The sequence below is a fragment of the Centroberyx affinis genome, unplaced genomic scaffold (assembly GCF_046629955.1).
Source record: "Centroberyx affinis isolate AG114_WGS23_722 - 3 ecotype Tasmania unplaced genomic scaffold, CSIRO-AGI_Caff_v1 ptg003375l_1, whole genome shotgun sequence".
NCBI classification, from domain to species: Eukaryota; Metazoa; Chordata; class Actinopteri; order Beryciformes; family Berycidae; genus Centroberyx; species Centroberyx affinis.
Genome location: NW_027281364.1, coordinates 171,858 through 192,479, shown reverse-complemented (window position 1 = coordinate 192,479; position 20,622 = coordinate 171,858). Strand labels below are relative to the sequence as shown.

The 20,622-nt window shown below is 41.3% G+C and overlaps 1 protein-coding gene across 1 annotated transcript; it reads right to left on the bottom strand.

Annotated features, from left to right (window-relative positions):
- Window positions 1-2,392: 2,392 nt before the first annotated feature.
- Window positions 2,393-15,647, bottom strand: wnt7aa (wingless-type MMTV integration site family, member 7Aa). The gene is made up of 4 exons (XM_071538932.1): window positions 15,116-15,647; window positions 14,302-14,528; window positions 10,237-10,508; window positions 2,393-4,507 (listed from the first exon to the last, which is right to left on the bottom strand). The coding sequence occupies exons 1-4, from the start codon at window positions 15,184-15,186 to the stop codon at window positions 4,028-4,030; spliced, it is 1,050 nt and encodes a 349-aa protein (XP_071395033.1). The 5' UTR covers window positions 15,187-15,647; the 3' UTR covers window positions 2,393-4,027.
- Window positions 15,648-20,622: the final 4,975 nt, after the last annotated feature.

Sequence of the window (20,622 nt, the reverse complement as noted above, 5' to 3'; positions counted from 1 at the left end):
TCAAACCATGGACTATTATAACCAACAAATAGCATAACATCTATTATTCAATCACCTCTGAGCCAAATGATGATTTACGATAGATTCACTGTTTAAAAGAATGTGACGTGAAATGTTTGATTTATGCATCCTTCAATTAGAATAAAGCTTCATAACACCCTTTGGCTTTCCGAGGTATGCGCTCCTTGTCTCTGGCTCATACTTGGCCGACGACGTCATCGCTCGCAGAGATGAAGATTTCTGTTTGGACCCTCATTAATCCTTCTTGTGAAGGTTCGGGTATAATGATAGTTATTAAGCAGGCTCCGTCTTGAGGAATCAACGCTGAGACAAAGAATCTCATTTGCACAAGCCTAGTATGATACCCTCCTACTGTTACCCAGTGCCATGTACAATGGAGCGCCAACTTTTTTCATGCCGTAAGGCCCCCCCGATCTGCAACGCAACATCAAACAGAGGTTTAAATCAACGCGATAAGCTCTGCGCAAATGAAATATGGAGTCCTTGGTGATTACAACTTGGAGGGTCTTGCTTCAGAGCCAGGAAGGAGCAGCTTCAGAAACAGACGCGGAGGCGAAGGCACGGATCCAGCAGCGGCAACGGCAACAGCCAGCTCACGCGACAGATTTGGCAGTCGTAAATCTTGGGACTACCACCTCCAATGCAGGTGTTCACAGGTGCACGGAGAGACACACGGAGAGGCTGCCTCCAGACCCCCTTGAGCGAGCAGAGGCATCAAACACCCAGGGACCTTGGCAGTGACGCAGCGGTGTTTATAGGAAAAACACCATGAAGCGGTTAATTAGTGTTTCAGTGATCCCCTTTTGGCGTGTAGCTTTTGACAGACAGAGCGAGGCTTGTGGGGGATGAGTCAGTCCTTTGCTTTGACTTCATGTCACAGTGGCCCCTCCCGCAGTCGGCCTGTGCCAGCTACTTTGCGCCCCTCTCAGTAAGCAAGCGGTTTGATTCAATATGCGACGAAAGCGCGCATCCGTCCCGTTCATGTAATGGAAACAAAAATTGGGAGGCACTTGGTGCAGTTTATGGGAGTTAATGGGATGGCTTGCAGTGTTGAGAGAAATCCTTTCATTCCCCGATGACTTGCACCAGGATTGCTACCAGACCGGTGCCAATTTCTCAAAAAATGAACCGGTGTGAGAAACCGTTGAGTGTCTTTGGAGAGGGTTTAGTCAACGATAAGCCGTCCAGTGCAATAGCATACCGTATGTGCATAGTATGCAAATGTGCATCTCTGGCTATTCACATGATCAGATTTACATATGTGCAGAAGTAGGTCTGTGAATTAGTTAGGGGCGGAGGAGAGGGAGGCATGTCGTAAAATATATTATGAACGAAAAGTATGATTAGGTGTCAGTTCCCCCCATCTGTGATCATGTCTCTCTGTTACCTCTGTGTTCAAAATGAGCCGGAAGCCATATTATGAGCGACCTGAATTGGAAAGGCAAGCACGTAACCACCCGTCGCTCTCCGCAACACTGAGATAATGTCGTTCAGTTCTCAGTGACAGAGCCTCGGTGTTACTCTAACCGAGGCTGTTTGGCCAGCTGCCTTTTCAAAGCGTCAAAGTCTATTGAGGCAACGTTTAGGCGAGGAATGTTTTGTGCCGATTATTCCCGGGAGTTAAGACCTTTTCTAGCGCTCAGATTGAAATCCTTCTTGACATCATCCCTCGCAATTGTAAAGCTCTCTTTTTCTCCCCTCCCCCCCTCCCCCCCCCTCTTTCTTCCCATTTGCCTTTGCCACAAAATAAATAGCATCCAAAAGTTATCTGGGTTTTGCATGGTTACCATTTTGCTAATGGGCAGTCTGGCCTCTCGGAGAGGCGAGGAGCATTTTTGGGGGGCACAGTGCGGTTGTTGTAGCAACGTTGCCGAGGAGTGAATGAAGCAGATGTCAGAGTAATCCATCAGCCCCGCGGCTCCTGAACTCCCAGTCCTCATTGAGGAGCACAGCACTGCCGGGACACCCTCAGCACCAGCTACACCTACCTCGCTCTCCTCTGCTCCGGCCATGTTGAAAACAGAACTGCGTTGGACACAAACAGACCACCTTCGGTTCATTCTGAGCCAACATTTATTAACTAAAGAAAGAATGGAAAGACAATGTGGGCTTACATGTAATAAGTCAGCAAAGACAATGAATGTCCTGAGCCAATATTTATTAACACTGGCACTTCAATTAAAACTGTTTCATCAATAACCAAACAAACACTGTGAGCTTGGAATTATAAGGTTCTAAATGACTTTTTTTATATATATCTATATGTCAAAATTGAGTTATCCACATATTCATCATCTTTGAATGTTACTTATGCTTGTGTGGTGTTATGTTTTTTTTTTAAAGTACCTCTTAGGATATATATTTTTAAAAAAAAAACATAATAAAACACATAACAGTTTTGCCAGATGGTTTGTCATGTCTTTGATGCTCAAAGTCTCAGAATAGCTCTCCAGCCAGATAGAAACGTATAATTCTAAGCTCACGATATACCACAATTATTTTGGAGAAATCTCTGCAAAATACAAAGGCAGTTTATAATTCAGTCTGTCTATGATCAAACTGTCATTATACTGTGATATCATGACTGGTCACTAGTGTCCCTTTCAAGGTACCTCTGTCTGACTGTTTTATCTAAGTGTTAGTGATAAACTTGACAAGATCATTGATAGTTGAATGGATAGTGAAGCAGAGTTAGATGTTGGTTTTCTGAGATGGGTTATGAACCACACTACTACACAGTCCAGTATGAGATTACTATATTCTCCTCTGCCGAGAAAAGGAAACAAGGCACATTTTCCAAACTACTATTTAAGGGTCATTCCAATTTCTGCTTTCCTTTGCCGGACTCAGTGAACACAGTTAGAAACGGGGTAGGGAGCATATCTTACAGAAAGAAATAGAAAATAAATAAAAAAATATTCATATAAAAATAATCTCTTACAAAATATATTCTATCAACCAACATTAAGGGGGATTTATGTCTGGATGTCTCATGTTCGCACCTGGTGGTGTCATCTTAGCTTGAAGAGTCAATATGGCTGCTCAGTCACAAACTCCATGATTTTCCAGACAACTAGCAGCAAAGTGGAAGGGGAACGGGGATAGAAACAAGTAGAAAAACAATACTATCATACTGAGCCCACTTTTCAGTAGTTAAGCGCTCTTCTGCCAGGCTTATGCACAGGAGCTGCATTGTCCCAAATATTGAATTCAGTCAAGTTCAAATCTGACCTACTCTATGACTTGAGACACTGGGGACCGGGCTCATCGACTCAAATCAGCCTCCATATTACATGATGCACATACCACTCCAGTGTTTAAGCTGTGTCTGTAAAAAAAAGATAGCAACAACAAAATGCTTTATACTTTTAAGTGCACTTGGATTTTTTTTTTTTTTTTTAACTAAAAACGTCAGGCATCTACACCATCTGAAAACCTTACCAGATTTAGTCAACAGTGAACTCTTAAAAACATCAGTAGTTTTCTCATTTTTTTTTTTTATAAATTATGATTAGTCTAGTTCCTATGTGAAAAAAATGCAAATATTTCTATCGCTGTTTGAGGTGATTCATGCCGATAGGCCGGTATGTCCAGCGGAAAAGTCGAGCTTGCGGCATGACGTGGCAACTGACATGGTACTTTACAAACAAGCTCCGAACAATACTCAGACCGTCCAGTCATGGCGGAGTCCAGTGTCATGGCAGATGTCCATTGGCATCAATATAATCAACACAAGTTGGAGGAACCAATCGTCCTGGCTATAAGTAGCCTACGTTCAAGGCAGGACTCGCTGTGATTGTTGTGATGCCAAGTCCAGCTCACAGGCCAGCAGCTAGGCGGTTTCTCCACGCATTTGTGTATCAGCCACAGAGAACCCTTTTTTTAAAAATACATTAGCGACACACACACACCCACACACGCACGCACACAGACGGACACACACACACACGAGCGCACACACGCCCAGATCTAGCTCTGTGCGTGAATACACATCCAATAAATACTTCTATTTACAGGTATACACCTCTGTCCTCTCGCTGCAGGTATTGCATTTGACGTAGCAGCACCATAGGAACTTGCAGTTGCACTGCCAAACGCGCGAGTACTGGTGTGTGTTATATCCTCGCCCGCAGCACATCAGGTCACAGCTGTTGGGCTGCAGAGCCGTCTTGTTGCACAGACGGCCCTGGGTGCCCATGCTGCCCGTCAGCGGGTCCGCTTCGCAGTAGTTGGGCGACCTCTCGATGTAGACCAGGTCCGTGTCCATGGGCTTGCGGTAGGAGTGGGGTTTCTTGATCTTGAGGAAGGTGGGGCGCTTGTTGCGGCTGGCTCGGACCGGCTCCACGTGCACGGCCTGGTTGTACTTGTCCTTCAGGATGTAGCCCAGCTGACGGAACTTGGGGAGCGTCGTCCAGCAGGTCTTGGTGGTGCAGGATCCCGAGACGCCGTGGCACTTGCACTCCAGACGCATGTTCTTCTCCAGGAGCTACAGGAAAGAGGAGAAAACGCAGGTGAAGCGGGGCTGTCTACACATAAGCTGCTGGAGAAACAGTCGAATCCACAGTGACAAAAGATCTGCAGCAGACTTAGATCCATGCAATTACATTTATTAGGCCAAGCTTTTGGTCTACACAACCTTCATCCGAGCTTGGCCTAATAAATGTAAATTGTCTGGATCTGGATCTGAAGTGTGCAGAAGATCTTTTTCACTAAGAATTTCTAACATTAATCACAAATTCTAACAATTTCTTTGTTGATGTCGTTTTCATAATGAGCAGGTAGGAAACCTATAGCACAGAATGAGTCTTGGTCTTGGTCTAACATATTTCATGAATAGTTCAACAGGTTGAGACAAAAGTTTTCTAGCATTCCAATTGAACGTAAGCATTCCACAGATCTTAGACCTGCTATGTCTCCATATGGCATGTAGCTATATGCCATTCTTTTAAAAGACAAGACGACGAACTAATGGACGACACATACAAAAACACGTGCACTCTCCCTACCTTATTGCATGTTTTGTTATGCAATATTATAAATGACTAATGAAAATCCTTGAATCTCCAAAATTGGAAAGGAAATTCAGGAAGGTACTAACCCTAAGCCTAATCCTATTTACATTTTAGATCAAATTTTGTATTAAATTCCTATAACACCAACATTACAATCAACCAATAGTAAAGATTTCAAGTGTCACAGCTACAGAAACCAGAAAAGATGTAACAAATATGCTAATAAATGTAATTGATATACTCTAACTGCCCACAGTTCATTCCAAATGTGCCGTAAGACTTATGGCTCTATTTTACACATACATATTTAAACAACATACAAGCAAATTGATAAATGAGGCTGTGTCATTAACGTGTTCAGAAATCCAATTGATTTTAAGAGGGTTTATTTAAATCACAATTTAATAAAAGATTAACAAAATGAAATAAGGTAGTCTGAGGACTGCAATATCTTCCATGCCTGTATCAAGGATGTGTCATGGATTCATGTAACTTTTGTCCCCTGCCTGCCTCCACAGAGCAATCTGGTTTTTGTCTCATGGCTCTCTCTCTCGACCAATTGCAAAGATATTTTGGTGGACAGACAGGGAAAAACAGACACAATGAACACAAAACCCCTCCACGTATGTGGGATGTAAGAACTTGATTTGTATAAGGTGGTGAATTCACACAGAAGCTGGATTAACTTACGAGAGCATGTGGTGATTAAAAGGACAATTTAGTTGTCTCCAGAAAGAAGCATCTATAGAGAGCAGATTGGCAGCGGTGAATGGCCTTTTCAAGGTTAGAGTGGAACATTTCGGTGTGGTTGGCAAAGCAGACTGGGTATTCTCTCTCTGCCTCGGGCTGAATGACATCAGCTAACCCTCCTTCCTCCTCGCTGAGTGGGAACCCTTACTGGCATTAAAGAAGCCTCACCCAGCTTTTTAATTATTCCACTCTCATGTGCCCTCAGACTTTCTGGAGTCTCCTGGGGTAATTGTCAAAAGCCTTGGATGCATACAGCTTAGTGTGGTCATGCCCCCGAGACCTGACAAACATTTAATTCATGGAGTTCATTGAAGTGAAATGCCAACGAAGCTGCCATTGTTTGCTTAACCGAACCCCTGTAAGCCTCCCATGGCACCTTTTACACCATTGTTTATTCTTCTCAAGAAAATTTCAAAGTTGGCACTCAAAAGAATCTGACATCATTTAAAATTAGATATGAAAGGCCTACTACAATAATTACAGAGGAATCTGGTTTAGTAAGTGTACATTAAGAGATTCGTACACTATATCACATTTTGACTGATGCCAGACCTCAAGTATGAAGCCCCTCCCCCTCCCCAAAGCCTTGTCCAGAGTACTGAAACAACCTCTTCTTTCCTGCAGGATGGGACCACAACCTGTCGCTATGGCACTGACACGAAATCTATCACAGCCAATGACCTTTAGCAAATTTGTTTACATTCCCAAGTTTTTATATACACAGTTCCCTCAAACCTCTGTTTCCTATTTCTATTACCTAGACATGCTGAAGAACTTTGACAAGGAGATGCATTTAAAGATACACTGGACCATGGGCACTCAAACAGACAATCCTGGAAATACACAGCAAAGGGATGGGCCTTGCTGGTAGTGGTAGTACTGGCTGGAGGGTGTTAGCAAATGAGCATGTACTACTCTGAAACCCTTATGGGGTGAATTCATATTGCTTTAATATGCATGGAATAAAATGGGAATGGGACCACTTGTAGAATAAGACAAGTGGAAAACAATTGTGGAAATATTGACTAGCGTATTAGAATGTTAACAACATTGCCAGTACCACTCCAACACTGGGCATTTTGATTGGGCTTTTGGCAAAAAATGCACACCTCTCAGTCAATGTAGTATTCAACAGAGCCACTGTTTGTAAAAAAAAAACAAAAAAAAAAAACATTCACAAGGTCTGAGAGTTTCTCCTGTTACAGTAGCCTTGTTAGCGAGACAATAACTAGCGAGGTAATGGGTAGCTTGCACAGCCACTGATACAGTGTATCTCTTACACACTCTACAATCAGGACAAAGAGGGTTGGACATACAGTGTTGATTAACCCTAATCATTGTTATGTTATTTACATAATGAAACCCTCAGGATACATCTACTCAAGCGTGGACAAAATAGTTTTGTGAATAGTAAATATTCAACATTTACATCTGAATTCTTTCAGAAGGCCTTGGATGATGTACAGCAAATCATTATGCTTTGAGTCATTAGGGATTTGTGGCAGCTGTGTCTTGAACATAGTGAAAATGAAAATCTGTGAAATTGCCTTCACAGACCTGAAGGCCCCAAAACATATGAAGGAACAATCCTTTTACACCATTTTGAGCACATCAAAATCTCAGAACTATCCAGTGGACATCTGTAGTCTGCAGTACTTTTAGAGGTCACAGTTTTTCCCAGACTTCCCATCGGTCCATCCCATCTGCCTGCTATTGCTTCACAGTAGATTGCTTTCTCGCTGTGCCACTTTGTGGATTGTCCCGTGGTGTCTATCGATCCTCCATTTAGCTCCATACTTCTGGCCATAGGTTAACAGCATCAGTGCTTGGCTAATGCACTCACTGGTGGTCATGATCCTGAGTTACTCCACTGTGAATCTTATCAGACACAGTCACTGCTTGACTTTGGAGTAAATGTATACTCTAAATGACTATGGGACCTTGCGGTGACCACGCTTTGTCAGCAGAGGCTCCTGATGTCACTGTTTTCAACCATGCTCCAGTCTCTCTAGTCTGGGTGATGCATTCCACTTTCTCAATATATGAATTCTCAAATGAATGCAGCCAATCTGAGACCCCTAACTAAATCGTAGTCATCAACTAATTACAAAACACCATTCAAAACTTGCTCTGTTAAATTCCTGGTCCCTAACCAACAAAGTCATTTCGTCAGCAAATTTATGATAATCATTTCTTTGTATTACTGAAGACTGGCAAAAAAAACTCAATATACAATGTCTGCACTGAACAAAGCATGATAGTCATGGTGGTGACATTGCAGCACTACTCAAGCCAGACAGTCGGTCAAATAACCATGCAAGCTCCAACCTCATTTGAACTCCTCACTTAAAATCTGTGGCCCCAAATCTCTGGTTAGTTACCTCTATTATTTATCCCCTCCTCACACACCGCCAACTTGCCTCCAGCCTGCACTTGGAAGATTTAAACATACAGATTGAATTCTCAGACTCAAAATTAGCCACACAATCTCTAGAACTGCTTAATAAACTGGTTCACCCCTGAACCTAAACATAACCGCTCTGTATCACACCAAAAGTCCATTTGTCTATTCCTTCAGTTGCCTGCCTCTGCAAGAGATCATACAATTTAAGTTAAGACACGTTTTCCCACAATCAGCCCACTCATTATCACAGCAACTGACTCCTCAATCTCCACTGGCAACAAAAAAAATCCACTGGCTCTTAAATTTGGTGCTGTAACACTTCTTCTCAAGAAGGCGGGTCTTGACCTTGATATCTGCAATAATTACTGACCCATCTCCAAACATGAATCTCATCTTAAGTCCCACCTGTATTCAAATAATCTGTATGAACATGTCCCATCTGGATTCAGATCACTGCCCAGCACAGAAACAGTCCTCCAAAAAGTTACCTCTTCTCTTCTCTTCTGACTCGAGCTCTCTAAACATTCTCATCCTTCTAAACCTAAATGCAGGCTTTAATACCATCAACCACTCTCCACTTCTCTCCTGGCGCCAGTCCTCCATTAACATCACAGACACTGCCCTCTCCTGGTTTAAGTCATAGTTCTCTGGCAGAAATCAACACCAATTGCAAAACTGACACTGCCCAGTCTCTCAGGGTGTCCCCCAAGGTATGGTGCTTGGTCCCCACCTTTTCATTCTTTACGTTTCCCCTCGTTCACATCATCTGCTGCCATGGTCCCTACTTCTACTCATATGCTGATGACACTTGGCTCTACATTGCCACTAAGTCTATTGTGAAATGAGGTTCGGACTACAACCAAACAACCACGGAAGTATTACAGTATATTATCAATGGTGTAGCAGACAGTGTCGCTCGTGTGTCGTCAGCTCACCAGTAACCAGTTCCCACCACAGTAATAATGGCATCCCCATAACAGGTAATTTAACTTTCAATGATTGTAACTTTTGTAATGAAATTAGGCAATAACAACTCTTCTGATGGTGTAAATATCGCAGCTTGACAGTAACAGCGGACTACAATGTGTGCCACTAGCATCAGGAAGGTTAAATTATTTGGGTAGGCTAGTATGCTAATTAGCTAGCGCTACTCGGCTACCCAATGAAGGTAATCTTTGTTGGCTAGTTGGCTGGATAGTTAGCAGGCTTTTGTTCCACCTGGTCAAAAATGTCAATAGCAGTCTATATGGAGAGCATCTCCAACCATGGAGACCAAGGAGACGTATTACTGCCAACTGGTATTGTGTAACTTGACTATTACCGGATAAAGGGCCGGATTCCAGCTTTCACCAAATAACAAAAACAGAAGGAACGTCACCCATCCTCACCCCTCTCTGTTATTCTCAGCTGCTGAAACATGTAATCATGAAATTATCACATTTCTGACACAGCATCCTCCACAGCACATCCTCCAAACTGTAATACGTCGAAAACTCTGCCACTCATATGCTCACTCATAGCTGCTCCAAAGATCACATCACTCTTGTCCTTTAAAATGTCAACCAGCTTCCCATTCTACAAAAACTTATGTTCAAGCTGCTTCTCACTATGTACAAAGCCCTCAGTAACCTCACTCATTCTGATCTCACTGACCTCCTCCAGTGTCATACATCTTCCTGTAGGCTTAGATCAGCTGATGCAAACGTCTTGACTTCCACCACATGGACAAACTAACAAAGTGTATAGACATCTCTGTATCTCTATTACAGCTCCTTCCCTCTGGAACATCAGAGGCTCTAATTCACTAGGCACCTTCACAAAAGCTCTTAATACTCACCTGTTCAAAAACATTCAATGGTTCAGTGCTTCTGACAATCTTCAATCTTAAACTGTGTATAATCTTCATAGGCTAAGAACACAATGCTGGGCTTTTACTGTAAATTACTTATTATGAGGTGATTATGATGATGAGGGGATTATGAGATGAACTGGATTTGTGGATCTATTAAAATAGAAATGAAAATAGACTATAGCATAACATGATCATACCTTGCGTCCCACTTCGTTGTTATGTAAATTCATAAGAGTCCTGGCATTCTGCTTGATCTCCCGGGCATCAACAAACACCTTGGAGAAGCCCAAGCCATAGCGGATGTCTGCAGAACAGCCGCCCCACTTCCAGCCCTCTTCCTGGTTGTAGAAGCCCTGCTTCTCCTTGTCGCAGCCACAGCCGCTCAGGCTACCCTGGGTGCAGGCTGCAGTGATTGCATGGGCTACCCCAGCAGCAATGATAGCATAGGTGAACGCAGCTTCCTTACTGCCTGGGATAAAAAGAAAAGACATTTTTAATCACAATTGCTGACATCAAGATTCACTGTTTCAGGCACCATCAAGCCTCCTTACATACCTGGCATAGCTGCTTCAAACCAAATCATAAAATACATGAGCTGAGCCAAGCCTTCTTCATTAATCAAGCTCTCTTTAAACAGATAAATGTCAGGAAAAAGGCGAGGGCAAAAAAGTGGCTGTCTGAATCTTCTAGAAGATATAATAGAGCATTGGTTTTTGTATTTGGAAAATGAGAAAAGCCCTGCTTTTTAGGAAGCAAATAGCTTCAACTGTCTTTCAACTGAGTGACAATCATAGGAACATTAGGCTTGTGACCAGTCTCTGAATCCAGGTGTCATCACACCATTTCACCAGGGAATGGTCAATCTATTGAATACATAGAGTGGGCAATGTTGCACTTTAGAGACAATCTAGTGGGAGAGAAAATATGATATGTTTAGGCATCAGTCTGGCCCTTGTCCCAGCTTCCGTCACAACTGGGATCCACCCTGTGGAGGTGAATCTGAGAGGCATGCAGAACCTCCCTACATGGACAGCCAAATAGAATGGATTTCCACTCTATAAATCAGAGTGCTTCAGGTCAACTGCATTTTTAATTAAAATGGAGATAATTCCTCTTGGAGCACATGCGAAAACAATCCAAAAATGATTAGTAGTGCCAGGAAATCTGCAATAAAGTCATCAACTTTAATATTTAAGCCCCCGTAGCACTCTAAGTTTATTGTCATGTTTTTTCCCTTCAAGTTCAGCCATTGAAATTTATGTGTGTGTGTTGAGCTTTGCTGGAACAAGTGGACAAGAGTAGGCTATTGAGCAGTGGTGCTTCACTTACATCATCGAAAAATTATGAATGAAGCTTTAATAGCCTTCCAACCACTATCATACACACACACACACACACAGATGGATGCTGCTGATATTTAGAGAATAAAATGATTTTTTTTGTTTGATTGTTTTTTATGAATGAAACTATTATCCCAGCAACAAATTTGTAAACCTGAAATATCACCACTTGCACGAAGTCACTGCACAACGCACACTGTCCTCATTGGAGAGAACTGTATTAATGATACAATGATTCGGTCATCCCACCTTCATCGGTTATCTAAACCAGAAATATGAAATATTTCAGGTTTAATCATTCAAATTTTATGAATAATGTTTTGACCAACTGGGTGGTCCCAACTCCCTGGTTTTTTATATTGCTGTTGAGTACCACTATACAAATAAAATACTGTATGTTGTTGTTGTTATTATTATTATTTGTATTATTAGTATTATTATTGTTATCGACAAGGCCATTGATCAGATGTGACATTGCCTTGCAGATGAGTATTACAGGAGGCCTGGCTCAATGAACTCTCGCCTGGCTAAGTTGCTAATAAATCATTTACATGCCTCCAAGCCAGTAAACAGGAAGTCAGTGTGGTTACCAATGGTGGTTTACTTCAAGTAGAGAGTTGTGGGGGGGGGCAGGGAGGAGGGGGGTAGGGGGGAATACTTGATCCTAATGCCAAAATACTGTACATTACTGCATCACTGCCAATAAAAACCCAATTTATGTTTTGTGTCAGTTATCAGTGTTCCAGTCTGCTGAAACAAAACAATGGAGTCAGACAGAGTTTGTGCAGGGCAACTAGACCCAAGTAGTGCTCAAGTTGACCTGCTGTCTCCTGACCTAAACATCTTGGAACTCCTTTCCCCCAAAAAATGAACCACTTTTGTAGATTTTCAACTTTTTAATAGCTCAAATACCAAGGAGGATGGTAGAAAACTAAATTTAAGGTAAGATCCGGCTGCTGAAATGTTTACTATGCCTTCATTCCTGAAAGACAAATCACTTTCTCTTACCGAGTTGGAATAAATCTGAGCACAGATATGGCAGATTAAAAAAATGCTTTAGTACTTCCCTGAAGCAGTGGTTTAAAATGATTCTAAACCTCCCCTGCCAAAGCTGCAAAACCTGGAGGTAAATTTATAAACTAGAAAGCACTTGTCTGAACTTGAAGCTTTTCGTCTTTTAGGGAAAAGTATTTTATGAACATACATGAAGGTGGTTCAGCTGAACGCAGATAAAGAGCATTTAAGTTTTGATCTTACAACATCAAAAATAACATAATGGTGAGGAAAAGCACACCAGTTACTGTAGACATGCATTATGGAAAAAAGTATGAATACCAAGGGAATACCATGAATCAAAATGTAGAACTATTTCAGTTCAAAGTCTCATCATAATCATCATAATTAGTAGTTACTTTGTAACTCACTGAATTGTGGGGATAGGATGCTCTAATAATTGTCAGATCACTGTTTATATCAGGCATACTCATTCGCCCATCAAGGCATTCATCTTGCCATTGTTAACTACTGTGTGGATTGCATTTAATCCGACTGGTAAGGCAAATTGGGTTAGACATTTTTGTTGCAGCTAATACCACAACTTTCAAACATTATGATCTGCAATTAACAGGCTTCATGTACAATGCAGCGATCATAACGAAGTCATGCTTCAGACAGAAATGTGAGCTATGATCCTTCATGCAACTTGAATTGAAAAAACATCCACTCAAGTTCTACTTCTCTCTCTCTTAACCGAACTCCTTTTACTGAGGTGACTGAGTGGGTTGAATGAACAAGGCATGGGGAAACCAGTGTTAAATATGATTCCCCGTTTATTTCCGCAGTCCTGTCATTTGAGCATCCATCGCCTCGAGCCTTATTCCACAAACAGGCCAAAATCTCTGGCTCGTTTTCCCACCAAGAGCAGATGCACTGACTGACTCTCAGTTTCAATTTTACAGACATTTGTCAAAGTATTACCAGTCCAACAGCTCAGAGGAAACATGCTGTGTATAAAGGAAGAGAATTTGCATGATTTTTGACATTTTATAGCAATGTTCAAAACTCTTCCTATCCAGTGTTTGAATGCAGCTTTACTATATACCTTGAAGGCTTTTGCTTCCACTGTGCAAACAAACTGAAGATAACATATAGCTTAAGGATTCAAGAAAACATCAAGTGCTGACTCTCAATGTGCACACAACACTGCATTAGCAGCCCGTTGCTGTTATGTAATCCAGCAATATATTAAGTGATAATGTAAAAAAAAGGCAGCATTACATTTGCAGATGCTCATTATATATGAGATTGGGGGTTTTAATATTACATTAGCTTACTGCAAAGAAACAGAATTGTATGAGAAGGTGTTTGCATGAGGATTATGCCAAGTAGAGTATTGTTGAGGAAGGAATCAAAGTATCAATGCTGCTCTTGCACAAAAAGCTATTAAAGGAGAAAAGGGAAAACAGCCTCAAAAAAATTAAATAGCTCATTCCACAGCAATAAATATTTGAATAGTGAAAAAAAAAAAAATCTTGCTTGGATGATAACCATGGAAATCCAGGGTGTGCTGACATGTTTCAACAATGCTTTTTATAGCACTTTGCAAGAATACCTCAATATTGAAGTGAAGCATACAGTAGTCTACTGCAATTAGGAAGCAAAACTGTAGTAATCATACAATAAAATATAGAAAGATACTAAACATATTTCACAGGAAAAGTATAAATCCGTATAGGGCCTATAGGAGATTTAAATGCAATAAAGTGCAATAAGGTTACTATAAACTCACTATTGAGTACCACAGAGTATGAACTCCCTATAGGAATATTACAGGAACATGATGTTTTCCCAGTGCCTAGCCTATTATTGCAGATGTACAGTTTGGTCTGCATGCGATCAAATGAAATTAAAAGTGTAACATACCCACTTTCAGTTCTTTTCCAAACACGGTTCTCTCGCCCAGGGCCGAGCAGTTCCAGCGTCCGTGTTTGAACTGAAACTGACACTCATTGATCCCCATCTGAGCCCCCTCTCCGATCACTATGATAGCGTCGGGTCGGCTCTGACAAATAGTCCTCTGACGGGGGGCCAGACCGGGGATTTTATTACAGATTATGCTTGCTCCCAATGCAACGACGGATGATAGACCCCTGTGAGGAAGATGGAAGGGGGAAATAAAACATTACATATCCCTATGAATGTTGATGGTTGTTGGTTGTAACGGGGGTTATAAACCATTATACCCCCATTTGAGAGCCTAAGGTTTTTTGGGGTTTTTTTTGTGGGGACCACCATCTGAGAAGATTTTTTGCTAAATATGACTTTATACAGACCTAAATAACTAGGTGGGGTGGTGGCATTGCCTATAGTCTACTGATCAAAATAGATATCCACACCGTTCAAACTTCACATTAATAAAATAATAGTAAATTAAACTATTCCTCATTTGCTGGGGGAGTCCCTGGGACCCCCCAATGGACCCCTGGGGGTCCCCGGATCCTACTTTGGGGACCACTGGTCTAACCTAAATGACTCAGTTACCTATACAGATCTACAGAATAGACTAGTAGCCTATAAGCAGAGAGCATTCCAATTAACATTTCACAATTTATCAATACGAGCAATCGGGCAGCGTCAAATTTCGGGGCACTAGCCGATTCAACACATTTTTCAACATTCATTCCGAAAACTTGCGGCCATCTGAAAATGCAGAGAAAATCATATCCTATTAACTCACCCGATTTTCAAATATACAATTCCAAGGCATAGGAAAAAATGGAAAATCCACCGACGTGTTTTCCTACTCATGGTGCTCAACCGGTGGATTTATGATCTGTTGCAACAACCAGGTTTATTTCTCTATGAAGCCTTGCAGGATCTCCAGGTGTTCTGAGCCGCAGACGTGAATAGCTCCTCGGGACAAACGAAAGTTTCTGGAAAAACTCGTCCTGATTTCATTTGGTATGTTTCGGGTGTCAGTGTGTGTAGCATTGGATCGCTTGTTTTCAGGTAAGCTGTGCGGCTCCTCTAATGATCAGGCTCCGCGTCTCTCTACCTTTTCTATCAGGGCGTGTTCAGCAGGGTCTCTGCCTGTGAGCCGCTCACATTCAGCCTGCAGGTACAGGCTCATCTCTTCATCTAGCCTACTGCAGGGCTGAAAAACGCTCAGTGCCGGTAAGACGTGCAGCTCTAGTAAGAAACCAATAAACTATTCGGGTCCTTGCACTTGTTGCATCGCATCTTATTGTAACCTGCTCTAAGCCCAATCCGTTTCTCGGGGTACTACAGGCTTCGTGTTCATTTCATGAGTCTACCCCGCCACTGAACGGTAGCACTCTGATAGGCAACTACCGGCAGTTTTTATTTATTTTCCAACACTAAACGCCCCTCCCACTCTGAGCGGAGTGGATTTGACTTTTCTTCTGACCCCCCATCTCCCCACAGAGGACCTGCTGCGATTCATATCTGATCGTTTCCTGTGATGCGGCATGCTCCCAGTTCCAGCCAATTACCGCACATTAACAGACCTACAGCTTCACTCACTTTATTCCATTTCTATTTGTTGACAATCGGGTAATTGATGCAGTGCATATAAGCTGTTTCTCACACCATGCACAGTCGACCCAAAGAATAACAGGTAGACTACAGTCTGTAATAGCTGCAGCTCAACTGGTTCAAATCATGTTTATCCAACCTGCATTATTTATTGCCAATAATTCTGCAATAATGTATGCAGTTCAGGGTGGTCTTCACAGTAAAGTCATGAGTTGTCAAAAGGCGTTGCTATTACGCCATCTGCTGACAAAATTGTGTAACTACTGAACTCGGATAAAGAAAAAAAAAAGGGGGGGGGGAGGGTTGCCTGATGAACTGAAGTGACTGCTTTGGTATAGCACACTGTAGTCCACTTGAACACCCTAATTCACGCAAATATAAGTATACAAGACAAAGTACAAGACAAATTTAAAAATCAAAATAATTTGAGATTTATTAACCAGTTACTCAGCATTTCCAATTACACCCATACATTTGAGCAGAAAAGCTCCATGAAATCTAACCAACTGGACACAACTTTTTTCAGCATGACTTACTGCAATAGCATTCCTCATAAAAACCACATGGCAGACGAAGAGAGAATAGCGTCATCATAAATGGAAAACAAAACATTACTGTATACATTACCATTTGAAGGTTTAGTTAGAAGTGTGACATGTATTTAAAACATTTGGTTTGACGTGGATCAACTAAGAGCCAACACTTGTTTTCCATATTGAAAAAATAATTCTTCATGAGGCTCAAGGAAATGCAATTCATATACCATCTGCACACAAACAAAATATTAAAAACATAACCACTAAGGAAGTCATATTTTGGTGGATAAATGTTTCAGAAGTATTTCATAAAGATGATCGTCAATGCTCTATCACAATTGACATGGGGAAAGAAAACCCTAATATACTAATTCGAAAAACAACTGCATCCTTTTATGGTTGTAGAAATCCTACACAGGTCAACCATTCTTACTGCTTGGATCAGGACTAATTAACCTATGTAATCCTCTGACTAAAGCAAGCAAAGGGTTCTCAAAACATTTTATAAGAAAACCCGGATACATAGGCTTTTTGGTGAGGGTGCCCAAGGAGATATTTGGTCAAGGGCCCCCTGATCTGAGATTATGCTAACTAATGTTCCATTTCCCTAAGAGACAAAATAATGGCAACGTTTTTTTTCACTTGGGACCTCTTGAACCTCCTCAGAGACCCCTGGTGGTCCCTGAACTCCACTTTGAAAACCAAACATAAAAATGTTCAAATTAAATAGAAGAGTTACCACTCCTCAGGGAAGGCAATAGATTGTATAGTTATCTTCCGAACAGGGCAAAATCACTACCCTACAACTATACAATCTACTACCTCACACTGCATGAGCAATTTAAGTAAAACTATGCGTAAATTAACATCAAAGCATGCGCCATCGTGATCCATTAGAGTGGTAATGTTGGCAAAATGGCCTTCAGAAATGAAGGACGGACTACTCAGATGTGTCTTTGTCACTTTGAGAAAGACAGTAGGTTGAATAGTTATCTCCCAGTGCGGGTGTGACCCTAAAACTATACAACCTACTACCTCACCCCACAGTGCAAACAAAGCCGCTTGCTGCTGGGAAAGACTGGACCACTGGCAACTTGATGATGAAGAGAATCTTCGAAACCAGAGAAAAGCACATGGTGAATCCAGACCTTCTGACACCAGTTGACTGATGAGATCCCAGACTGCGGAGAGAAATTGATTTGATTGGTTAGGAAATAGGCTTTACACCAACAATATACTCCTTGAGGTGCATTTACACCAAGCATGTTAGGAGTGGTTTATTCAAACTCTGGAGCGTTTACTGCTTTTCTTCAGTTCATCTGGCCACATGGGGACAATGCACACATAACTGCACTAAGACGACTGAAAATGAAAGTCTCAGTCCTGTTCCAAGAGAACTGTGATGAGGCTTGTTAGGAGTGTGAGCAGAATCGGTCCAACTATAGGAAACAAATCAAAACGCAAGGGTTTATGGGTATAAGGAGAGGTATGTTGACCTCTGATAGCTAGCAGTTACTCATGCTTGGAAAGCCTAGCATAACAAAATGAACTGAGAGCAAACCGCAGTCTGGACTGATGCTCATATTCAGCTATTTCTTCATGTGTTCTTAAACTGGTCTGAACACCAGAGAAGGTGAATTACAGGTAGGCAAGGCAGGTATTAAAGAGCGTAGATAAGTCCATCATGCTTAGCTAAAGTTACAGAGACTGGAATCAGATTGTTTTGACGCTCTCCTGCCGCCAATATCTCTAACCTGACAGGATGACAGGTCACCAAAGCTCTGTCCAATAAATGAGCAGCTTGTGAGTCCATGTGACTTTTGTTTACAAGCCCTGGTTGGCTTGTAATTGAACCTAAACAAACCAAATACAAAAATGCAACAGTTAACTTTTCCACTATGATTCAGACCAAAAGAACAATATAAACAAGTTATGAACACACTCTTAAAATCATTATTACTGACAAAGAATGTGAAACATCACAGCTGTTGTCAGCACTGAATTCTAATGCCAACTCAATCTACCCACACTCCAGCTGTCATACTGCATTCTGCCTACAACATAGTTGGTGTTTTGCCACTAATGAATACACAACCCAACACCGGCATATGAAGTCAATTATGATGTGTTATGCATTTTTAGTTGCATTTCACTTTAATGTGTTGAGCAACTATACTCAAACTGACAACTAAGTAGTAGATAGTATGAGCCTTCACACACTGGATCATCACACATCTAGGTCAAATTTCTTAAGAACTCCAACATTTTTGATTTGTAGTGCAGTGTTATTTGGGTCTGAAATAGTGCTGAAACTTAGTCGATGGACAGAAAATTAATCAATTATAATTTTGATAATCCATTAATCGTTTTAGTCATATATCAAGTAACAACAAATATTTGCTGGTTACAGCTTCACAACTGCTAAGATTTGCTTGCCATTCTCCATTTCATATCAATGAATACTTTGGGTTATTTTTTTGGCTGCTGGTCAGTGAGTCAGCAATTTTAAGACATCACTTTGGGCTCTGGTAACTTGTGATGGGCATTTGGCATTGTTTTTAGCCCCACAATGAAATGGAAAAATTAGGTACAGCTAACACTTTTTTAAATCCTGGAAATAATCAACATGGAATCATTTTGTTCATTTTAGTATAGTCAACCGTCTCTAGAAGGCCATCGCTTACTTTTATCCGATTGGTCTGTTCTAATGTCGACTGAAAAAAGTAGTTAGCTAGCCAATGTTCTTGTAATTTACATAATCTAGGTAATTAAATTGCTCCAAATAAATTGATGGTGCTCTAAAAAAACAGCATGAGTGGTTTTTAATAGCCAAGACGTACTCTAGGAGGTCTTTTAATCCATTTTGAAAAAAGCAGCTAGGTTATTACTGCTGCCTGAATGCCTATAGATTAATTTTTGGATTGCATCTTGATCGTCAACTAGGTGAACTTGGTTGATGCGAGTAGGTGATGAACTTCCTCCTTTAGAAAGTAAATAGTGAACCGGCTTGGCCTTCGTCAATTTGTGCAATACGGAAGCAGCAGCCATGTTTGCTCATTTTTTTATTCCATTATCTCGGGATTGTAAATGAATTCTCTTGTTATCTGGACATAACAGATGAGCCTGACAGTGTTGCCAATGTGCAGAAAGTCTGAAGTAGAACCGACAATGTCAGAGAAAGCGATCATGAATTATCAATGCATTTATTTAATCAAGGTACCCCACAAGCAGAAACTGCAACAATAATCAGTTACCTACTTAAGTCGAGATCTTGAGATGTTTTTGTTATGATAATGAGATAATAAATTGTGATGATGAGAAAACAAAGTTTGATTAAGTTGTGATGTCGATATAATGGGATAAACAAATTTATAAGCCACCATGGCTGCTCTCGGCTTCCATAGTGCCGTCACAAGTGGTAAAACAATTAGGCTATTCAATTAATCTATGTAAACTGGGTTATTAGAGAAACCTCTTCAAACTATGTAAATGTTTTAATCAAATTATTGCCTTAAACTGATTACTACCAGTAATTGGTGTACCTGTCTCTCTCTACTTTGTACTATCTAGTAAAGGCAAAAATGCCCAAATATGATTCATGGTTTGGCTGGAAAGTTTGAAAAGCAGCCAGTCGTGCATCTTGCCTTGCTCCTTATGTCACCACTTCTCATTGAAATATCGCCTTTTTCTTCAGCCCTGATATCTTCTTCAATCACTGCAGCACGTACCACTTCTCTTTTTCTCTGCATCTGCTGACATCTTAACTCCAAAACAATATGTTGCCACATTCTACTCCCGGTTTGACGATCTTATCAGCCTCAGGATAACAAACCTAGTGGGCGGTGAGGCTGCACTATTTAATGTTTTCCTTGGTAACTACATTTCATATCAAAACAATTTATTTTTAAACTACGGTGCCAAATATGGTGCCTCGGAGCGGTCATGTGGAGAAAAAAAAAGCGTATCAGCGCCACTGTGGGCGCTTTGTAACGGGTGCGATACCTAGTGATTTTGTCCCATGGGCAGACTTCGTTCACCCACCACAACAAGTAGTGGCTCCAAAACATTTACCAGGCACTACGCAAAATCGCTCACATTTGACGGGTGGGGGGTGTTAATTTCCCACCCTGCCAATGACTACAGATTTCCTTGT

What these genes read in the sequence shown, in the direction of transcription:
- wnt7aa (XM_071538932.1), bottom strand. Translation starts at nt 15,186, where the DNA reads ATGAGTAGGAAAACACGTCGGTGGATTTTCCATTTTTTCCTATGCCTT. An exon ending in ATTGTATATTTGAAAATCGG is followed by an intron (nt 14,529 to 15,115) that starts GTGAGTTAATAG and finishes TCTTCCTCACAG; the next exon opens with GGGTCTATCATCCGTCGTTG. An exon ending in TGGAAAAGAACTGAAAGTGG is followed by an intron (nt 10,509 to 14,301) that starts GTATGTTACACT and finishes TTTTTATCCCAG; the next exon opens with GCAGTAAGGAAGCTGCGTTC.